Genomic DNA, 9,872 nt, shown 5'->3' on the forward strand with positions numbered 1-9,872 from the left:
GGGGGAAGGAGTGAGGCTGCTGGAGGGGTTTTTGATTGTACCCATAAGCTCTGTTTTAGACTGTGTTCCTATTGTCCAACAAACCTTCTGTTTTACTGGCTGGCTGAGAGTCATGGTGAATCCCAGGAAGAAGGGTGCAGGGCCTGGACTCCCCCTCACTCCGTGACAGTCACTTACCTGTCCTGTCTCTTAGCCTTTGTGCCCCGATGTGGAAGTTCAGGACCCTTCACCTCTGGAAGTGGGTGAGAAGAGAGCCTGGTGCTGAAATGCTGCAAGCCAGGGAAGAGAGATAGGAGCCCTGGAGTGGGCTAGCCCCAGCCCTAGATAACACCAAGCATACGGCCAGTGTCCAGGTTTCCATGCCACTTACCAAGGCTCAGGGCACCCTCTGGTGGCCAAAAGGCAGGGACAGAGGGGTTTGAAAATACTCTCCTCCCCAGCACCGCACGGCGGCTGCACCGCTCAGAGGGGTGGGGAAAGCAGGCCCCACACCTGGAAAAGTGCAAGGGGCCCGACAGGCTGAGCTCAGCCCCCGTTGGGCACCGACGAAGAGGCAATTTTGAGAACAGCCAAGCCATTTGGAAACTCGGGCCCCACGCGTTGGAGTTGTAGCCTTGGGAATCAGGCCCTGAGCCCCCTGGGGAATCTCGCGCGGTCACTTCACCAGGGCAGCGGGCGTGTGAGCGGCAGTGAGCCCGACGGCACGGAACGGCTGGCTCAGTGAGGTCTAGGTTAGGATGTGAAGGTGTGACATGACACCTGTTTGCAGCCAAGGCCTTTAACACGTGTGGAACTGGCTCAGGTAATGCCTCAGCGCTGCTGATACATCTTAACCTCACGCCTGAAAGCCTCACTCACACAGCTAAGCGGTGGTGGGCAGTGCAGAACCGGAGGCAGGGGGGCCGCTACACACAGATATCTAATGCCAAAGCCATACACGCTGGTTAGGCATGTCTCGTTATGGCAGGAGCAAGTGTAAGGGACTGTGGGGTGAAAACCCAAAATGATGGCTTTTAATGCCCATTTTTCAGATTTAAAGGGACAGCATCCACACGCAACCACTGTGTTTCTGCCTGCTGAGCACCTCTGCAGAGCACCCAGGGCCCAGGCCCGTGACCGGGGCCGTAGGAGCAGAGCGGTGCCTGGGATGGGGCAACAGGGAGTTGGCCCAGAGGCTCTGCGTGCAGAGGAAGTGGCTGGAGCTTTTCTGTTCATTCTTAAGGGGTCTCTGCTTTCCATGTCTCAGGCAGGTTGTGGGGGATGGGAGGGGAGGAAGAAGGGGTAACTTGCGGGGATGGACTCAGCATTCAAATGGAAAGCAGAGCCCCAGATCCCAGCACCCCGGGGCGCGGGGCGTTCGGAACTGAGCAGTGGAGTTGGCATCCTGGCTGTATGGGTTAAACTGTGGGGCTTAGCGACACAAACTGAGCTAAGGGGCAGTGACAAATTCCTTGCTGTGAGTGTCAGCCCCACCCCAGGGGCTGCAGCACACTGGGTGTCTCATGGGTCTTTGCTGCTTCCCACCAAAGCAGCAGGCAACGGCGGCTGGCAGACACAAGCTGCTGGACTCAGGTGATGTGAACTGGGGAGGCAGGACGCTAGCTAGCTAACCCAGGCAGGGGCAATTGTCTGCTCCGCAGTGAGCCCTGAGCGCACAGTGCTTCCGATCTAGTATTGCAGGGGTGGGACAAAGGAGTCGCTGGACCAGTGATTCTGAGCTGCTCTATGGCAAGTCCTCTGTTCCTGATCCTGTTGGTGAGCCTTTCACATATGACCTGAAAGGCCAGCCACGCTCACGCCTCAATGCAGGCTTGCGTGGAAGGATTTGCCCACAGGTTGGACTTTGCTCTTCTGTCCATGTTCATGGCACTTGCAGCCTGGACCTATGACACAGCACAACACTTACTGGGTGATCAGGGCTGAGAACCCCTATTCCAGGATGGCCCTCGGATGGACAAACACAGGCCTCTTGATTTTCATTGTAAGGTGATTTACACCCACTTGCAGGGCTCCTTTGCTCTGCCAGAGTGGCACAAAGGGGACTCAGTGTACATGAGAATGAGGGCATTTGGTTTTTGCTGGGCAATGTGGGCTAGATTTCCCAGTGCACTACTCCAGTTTTACACTGGCATAATGGGGTTCTGCTGGTGTAAAACTGGAGTAACTTCTTTCCCCCCACAATAGAACTTTCTCGGCCTGGCAACTTTGGAATGACGGGCACTGTTGCATCAGCCCCAGTTCCGCGGAAGGGCAGCGAGGGATTCTCTTTGCTCCAAGGAGGCAGAGCATTCTTTTGCAAGAGGCCAGTTGCCCCTGTGTTTCTGAGCTCGGCCCGACGGGGAGGGGGCAGTTACGAACAGAACATGGTAACGATTGAGTCGGGCAGTGAATGTTTTGACGTCATAGAGATTTTGGGGAAAGGCACATTTGGGGAAGTGGTGAAGAGCTGGCGGAGGAGCACGGGGGAGATGGTGGCGATCAAAATTCTGAAGAATGATGCCTATCGGCGCAGGATCATTAAAAATGAACTGAAGCTGCTGCAGACCATGGCGGGGGTGGACTCGGAGGAGTCACACATTATCCAGTTCCACGAGTTCTTCCATGACGAGATGAAGTTCTACTTGGTCTTTGAGCTCTTGGAGCAAAATCTATTTGACTTCCAGAAGGAGAACAATTTCTCTCCTCTGCCTGTCAAGCACATCCGGACAGTGACCACGCAGGTGCTCAAAGCCCTGGCCAAGCTGAAGGAGCTTTCCATCATCCACACGGATCTGAAACCTGAGAACATAATGCTGGTTGACCAAATGAGGTACCCTTTCCGAGTCAAAGTGATTGACTTTGGGTCAGCCAGCATCTTCAATGAGGTGCGCTATGTCAAGGAGCCATACATCCAATCCCGTTTCTACCGGGCACCGGAGATCTTGCTGGGCCTACCTTTCTGTGAGAAGGTGGACGTGTGGTCTCTGGGCTGCATTATGGCAGAGCTGCACTTAGGCTGGCCCCTTTACCCTGGGAACAATGAGTATGACCAAATCAGGTACATCTGCGAGACCCAAGGGATGCCTAAGCACAGCCTGCTCAATGTAGCCAGGAAAGCTCACCACTTCTTCAAGAGAAACCAGCATGCTGAACTGGTAACCCAGTGGCAGCTGAAATCCTCGTCCGAGTACTTGGCAGAGACCAAGGTGAAATCTGTGGAGAGGAGGAAGTATGTTCTCAAGTCCCTGGAACAGATGGAGTCGGTGAACATCCACAAGATGATCTACCCAGACAATGAAGCCCTGGCTGAGTACTTTGACCTGAGAAGTATGGTGGAGTTGATCAAGAGGATGCTGACCTGGGACTCACATGAGAGGATCACGCCAAGTGCAGCCCTGAAGCACCCTTTTATCTCCATGCAGCTGCTTAGACTGAGCTACGAACTCACCCAGTACTACCAGCTCTGCCTGCGGGGCTTCCAGGAGTCCATCAAGCGGGAGAGCAAGGACAAGCAGGAAGTGGCTTTTTGCAACGCCATGGAAGAGGACACCTTCTACCCAGCACAGGAGTATTTCAAGGAGGAGGAGCATGTACACGGCGTCTCTGGCCTCTCCAGCGTCCAAAGGACCATCGACCAGATGGACGATCTGAGCATTACCGAGCCAGGCAGGGAGGCTGCCATGAACTTGTTAGGAGAAGGTGCCAGGATGGGAGCGTATGAGTCCTCCACTCCTGCTGAAGTGGCCAGCATGACCCTGGGCCACATGGGAGTGCACAAAGGCACTTACCAGAACCCCCGGCTAAACCACGAGCAGCATCAGGAGCCAATCCAGGCCTATTACAGGAGCCGGTACGGCAGCTCCAAACACCGCAAGCACCCTCGTCACACCAAGTCCGACCCCACTTTTGGGAACTTGATCCTACTGGGACAGCAGTCTCCTGGGGATACTGTCAGCTGGGAAAATGAGAGCAATGCTGGCATCTCCCCTGTTGTCTCCTCCCTCCCAGAGCCCAGCAGCCTGGACGATCAGAGACATCCACTTTCTCCTACCACTAAGGTACCAGGGACACATCCATTTCGGCTGGGCAGGAGCTGTGTTGTTTCATTATTAGGAGTCACCCTTCTTGGGGTCAGCTAACATAGGGTTTGCACCAGGCCTTTACAGATAAACCCGAGATGTGCAAGAATCTACCTGGATCTATGAGGAAGATCTACAAGGCAGATCCTTGAGCACAGTAGATACAGGGATCTACCTTGATAGTCCCACAACGAAACAAGGGATGGGCCAAGACCTCAAAGGTAGACACCTAACTCCCTTTGATTGCAATGGGTGTGAAGCGCCTAATACCTTTGAGAATCTGACCCTAAGTGACCACTAGCTGTCCTTCCCCATTGTGGTGACTGATCTATCTATCCCCATACACCATCTATCTATCTATCTAACTTTGCTAGACACTAAAATCATGGACTGAATAGAGACACTGAATTTATCACAGCAATCCACTAACAACCCACCCTCAGTTGCCTTTTTTTTTCTCCCTCCCTTTCTTTTCCCCCTATGACTGGAGGGGGCCACTTCACCTTGAATGGTCCCTTGAAATATGTGTTAACTACTATGCTAAATTTCAGAGTAGCAGCCATGTTAGTCTGTATCCGTAAAAAGAAAAGGAGTACTTGTGGCACTTGTAGAGACTAACAAATTTATTTGAGCACAATCTGTTCCACCTTCTATTTAGCCGTGACACTCTGAGTACATTTCCCAGACCTGAAGAGCTCTATGTAAGCTCGAAAGCTTGTCTCTAAGGTGCCACTACTGGTTCTTTTTTCACTCACAGAAGTTGGTCCAATAATAGATATTACCTCAACCACCTTATCATCCATCCACCCATCTAATCTATCTATCTATCCATCTATATATCTACACCAATCACCTAGCTGCCAGTAGATATCTCATTCTTCTTATTTATCGTTTAGATACCATCCCAATTATTATTATCATCATATAGTGCCAAGAAGTGTCAACATAGACAGAAGGCCCATTGTGTTAGGGATTGCACCTACTCAAAGAGAAAGGCAGATCCGTGCTACAAATAGCTGATGGTCTGACAGGCCAACAGGCAGACAAATTCAACCTCAACCCAATTCTGTGTGCAACCAAAGATCAGACATTCACAGGAGGTTGAGGGGAGAAGTTGCTCAGAAAGTTGGTTACTTTTGATTGGAGTTTTGGGGTGAGGGCATGTTCAGTGATCGCTCTGGGTTAGACTGAGGCCAGCAGGCAGAGCAATCAGTTCTGGAGACAGGGTGGTGTACCTCTAAAGCATAGGGGTATTTAAGCCTTGGCTTCTGCCCTAAAACTGAAGTCTTATTATTTATGATGTGCACTGTGGTAGTGTCTGGAGGCCTCAGCCGAGCTCAGGACTCCATGATGGTTAATATTATTTATTCTACAATGCCCACAAGTGCCCTGCACTTAACCCAGAGAAGACACCGAAGAAGAGTCCCTGCCCAAGGAACTTACAATCTAAGGGCCCAGTTCTGCAAAGACTTAGGCACACACTTCACTTTACGCTTCAACGGGATCCCTCCCGTACATGAAGCTAAGCACAAGTGTCTTTGCAGGATCAGGGCCAAATAAAACCTGGATCGTGCAATGGGATTAGCATTGGCAGAGCCTTGTGCTTGCATGGAACCCCTCTGACTCAACTAGGTTGGTGTCAACCTGTATGGACTTGGTTGCAGGATCAGGGTCTAAGTCTGTTCATGTCTAAGCTGCTGTACCTGAAACCAGGATTGCACAAACTTTGCCAAGAGATGGACTGTGATGGTAACTCATCAGCATGCCAGGGTCTGCAGCTAATGTATGATTATTATATATTGATTGATTAGCTGTTTGTGTACAAAACCAATTGCAGCCTCCCTGCCTGATCTTTGATGGATACGACTGGTCCCATCAGCCAAAGATCTGCTTCCCTATCAAAACAGACAGTGGCCACGAGTCATGTTGTAGAAAACCCATCTTCCATGCGTGGTTACCTCTGCACTCACACAGTTCCCCTGCAGTTTCTGATGTCATTTGGGTTGTTCTTTATTAGTATTTAAGGACAGCTGAACCATGGCCAGAGATGCAACAACAGCAGGGAGGCTGGGAGAAGCTTCATTTAACCCAAAATGTTACTTCAAAGCTTACCCTGCAGATGACGCGCTCTTGAGAGTCATGACTGGCTGATCAGGGACTACCTCCTTCCCTCCTCTTTGTCCTGACTGGCGACCTGACTGAAGCTTTCCTTGTCCCTGCTGGAGATACAGATGCTAATTAACATTCATTCAAACGGGGCTGTTGGGAGCTATATGGCCTCATGTGAAATTAAACGAGTCCAAACCGGGAAAACAGCTGAGTCCGAGAACTCTGGGCTGCCCTGTCCCTGAGACAAGGGGCTTGGCGACCTTGGGGTTTGCCTGGCTGTGCTAGTGTCCAAACCCTCAGCTTGTGTGAACAGGCAGAGCTGTATTGAAGTCAATGCAGCTTTGTAGATCTAGGGGTTTAGTACAGCTACACCAGGGGCTGGAATGCCCTGTGTAGACAAGGCCGGCGCCCCAAGGAGCAACCTGGCTCTCCAGTCTCAGGAGTGAGGTCAGGTTTTGGGCCTGGTGTTCCTCTTGAGCCTCTACTTCTCTCGCCCACAGAGAGCCCAGCCGGAGCTGCCCGACCCCGAGCCGCAGCTGCCCAGTGCCAGCACCTGGCTGGGCGGTGATGACTGGCTGATTGAGAGGAGTGGGGAGAGAGCCCCAATCAAGAACACGCTCCACCTCACGCCGAACAGGCACCAGCCCTACCTGCAGCACATCACGAGCCACCACTGAGCCCAGGGCAGCCCGCAGGAGGGACAAGCCAGGCGGAGACACCCCCCACAACCCCTTTGCAGAGTCCTTTGTAGCCATTAAATTATAGAGTGTTCCCACCTCAATGCCGTTTACTCGTGAAACCCAAAGCTACCTCCCTATTATTGACCAGTGTCAAACCCGGCTTGTCCAGTGGCCGCTGGGCCATGATGCCATCCCAGGGCACAAAGTCCATCTAAGGGAAGGCCAAGGCCACGACTGCATGGGGATAGCAGCCAGCTGGGGGCATGTGGGCGTCACCCTGGGGCCGGCTCATTTCTATTTCAATAAATGATTTATCAGTGGCAGACCGTTGAATGTATATTGTTGTGGGATGGAAACCAACGCCCAAGCCCCCTTATCTCACTTCTCTCCCCACACCCTGTCCCCAGCAAGGCCAGCCCAGGGCCCAGCCCCCATCCGCCCCATGCTGCCCTGCCCCCAGGCACAGCAGGCCCAGGGGCCAGCCCCCTTCCACCCCTCCCCACCCCCAGGAAAGGCCAGCGCAGGGCCCAGCCCCATTCCACCCCGCCCCACGCCCAGCCCCACATCTGCCCCGCCCAGCCCCCAAGCAAGGCCGGCCCAGGGCCCAGCCCCACATCTGCCCTGCCCCACCCCAGCCCCAGGCAAGGCCGGCCCAGGACCCAGCCCCACATCTGCCCTGCCCCACCCCGCCCCCAAGCAAGGCCGGCCCAGGGCCCAGCCCCACATCTGCCCCACCCCACCCCACCGCCAGGCAAGGCCGGCCCAGGGCCCAGCCCCACATCTGTCCCGCCCCACCCCGCCCCCAGGCAAGGCCGGCCCAGGGCCCAGCCCCACATCTGCCCCGCCCCGCCCCCAGGCAAGGCCGGCCCAGGGCCCAGCCCCACATCTGCCCCACCCCGCCCCGCCCCGCCCCGCCCCCAGGCAAGGCCGGCCCAGGGCCCAGCCCCACATCTGCCCCGCCCCGCCCCACCCCGCCCCCAGGCAAGGCCGGCCCAGGGCCCAGCCCCACATCTGCCCCGCCCCGCCCCCAAGCAAGGCCGGCCCAGGGCCCAGCCCCACATCTGCCCCGCCCCGCCCCCAAGCAAGGCCGGCCCAGGGCCCAGCCCCACATCTGCCCCGCCCCGCCCCCAAGCAAGGCCGGCCCAGGGCCCAGCCCCACATCTGCCCCGCCCCGCCCCCAGGCAAGGCCGGCCCAGGGCCCAGCCCCACATCTGCCCCACCCCGCCCCGCCCCGCCCCCAGGCAAGGCCGGCCCAGGGCCCAGCCCCACATCTGCCCCGCCCCGCCCCCTGCCCCATCTGAGTGGAGGAGAAGCTGGTAAACAACCAACTGCCCTTGGGGGCCGGGATGTACCATTCTCAGCCTGGATGGGGGGGCCCGCAAACCTGCAGGCTTTAATACCGGCCCTGGTTAGCAAATAATCACAGCAGACGCTCTGGGGCAAAGTTATGGGCTTTGTTTGCTCTCCGGGAAATCACCAAGGGAGTTTTATTATCTCCAGCCCCGCTCCGCTCCCCCCGTCAGTGAAATGGTTCCTTCCCAGGCCGAGTGAGCGCCCGCGTGTCAAACTGCTGGAGTGAACCATTGCCTTGGTGGGGGCGCTCGGAGGAGTTGACCAGAACTGATCAGCGAATTGACATTATTATTGGTATTATCTTATTATTTACCCAGTCTGTTTACTTAGTCTACACTGTGTGCTTAGGGTGGTTTTTAAATAAACCTGGATTTTTTTGAGGGGGGGAAGGCACCTTTCTCCCTCCCCCTTTCCAAGGGAATGGTACCTCCCCAGCGCTATTTAATTGTGTTGCTCGGCGCCTGCCCCTCACAGCGGCTGGGGCGCGGGGCCCTGGGGTGGGCGAGGCCGGGGCGGGCCGCTCCCCCGAGGGAAGGGGCCATGTCAGGCCAGGGTCTTGGGGCAGCCTCGCTGTGCTGGCCTGTCGCTGAACCAGGCCACCGTGGTGTCATGGTGATGTCATCAGGACAGTGATGTCATCGTCAGGACATGATGTCACAGTGATGTCATTGGGGGCAGTGATGTCATCACTGTGAGCCCAAGTGGCTAGGGCAGGGGCCTGGCAAACTTTTTGGCCTGAGGGCTGCATCGGGTTTTGGAAATTGTACAGAGGGCCGGCCGTGGCCCCGCCCCCACCTCCTGTCCGCCTCCCCCTGCCCCCGGGACTCCTGCTCCATCCACACCCCCCCACTCCCTGTCCTCTAACCACCCCTGGACCCACACCCCTGACTGCCCCCAGCTGCCCCATCCAACCCCTCCTCTCATTCCTGACTGCCCCTCCAGGACCCCTGCCCCCATTCAACCCCCTGTTCCCACCCCGACCCCTATCCACGCCCCCACCCTCTGACCACCACCACCCCCCGAACTCCCCTGCCCTCTATCCAACCCCCTTACCATGCCGCCGTGCAGCCCAGGGCACTGAGTCCGGCCAGGCTCGGCAGCTGCACTGCCCCAGGAGCTTGCAGCCCCCCCCACCCAGAGCGAGCTGAGGCTGCCCGGGAGGGAGACAGCGGGGAAGGGGCCGGGGGCGAGCCTCCCGGGGCAGGAGCTCAGGGGCTGGGCACGAGGGTCCCGCGGGCCGTAGTTTGCCCACCTCTGGGCTAGGGCTTCAGGACTCTTGGAGGACCTCATTTCGCTCTTAGAAGGGGCAGGGCCGGAGGCTGCTTTGCATGTTGGGGTCTGGCACACCCTAACTCAGTAGTCCCCAACCTTTCTGTGGGAATGGCACATTCCTATTCCCAGAAGACTGTGGCGGGCGCCAGACACCCCGCTGCCGAAACGCGGGAGCGGCAAGACGCGTCGCCGCCGAAATGCTGCCGAGCAACGGCAATGGTTCTCGGCAGCATTTGGGCGGGCGGTTCTCCAGCGGCCGCGCTCGGCGGTGCCATTTCGGTGGCGCGGTGTCCTGCGAGCGCAGACAACTGCCCCGGCGGGTGCCATTGCGCCCGCGGGCACTACGTTGGGGACCCCTGCCCTAACTTAACTGCGATTTCTCAAGATCTTGAGCGTCATT

The 9,872-nt window shown here is 56.5% G+C and overlaps 1 protein-coding gene across 1 annotated transcript; it reads left to right on the top strand.

Annotated features, from left to right (window-relative positions):
- The first annotated feature begins 2,363 nt into the window (after positions 1–2,363).
- On the top strand, positions 2,364–7,098 carry HIPK4 (homeodomain interacting protein kinase 4). The gene is made up of 2 exons (XM_048832887.2): positions 2,364–4,037; positions 6,668–7,098. Exons 1-2 carry the CDS (start codon positions 2,364–2,366, stop codon positions 6,842–6,844), a joined length of 1,851 nt encoding a protein of 616 aa, XP_048688844.2. The 3' UTR covers positions 6,845–7,098.
- Positions 7,099–9,872: the final 2,774 nt, after the last annotated feature.

This window comes from Caretta caretta, chromosome 23 (genome assembly GCF_965140235.1).
Source record: "Caretta caretta isolate rCarCar2 chromosome 23, rCarCar1.hap1, whole genome shotgun sequence".
In the NCBI taxonomy this organism is placed as follows: domain Eukaryota; kingdom Metazoa; phylum Chordata; order Testudines; family Cheloniidae; genus Caretta; species Caretta caretta.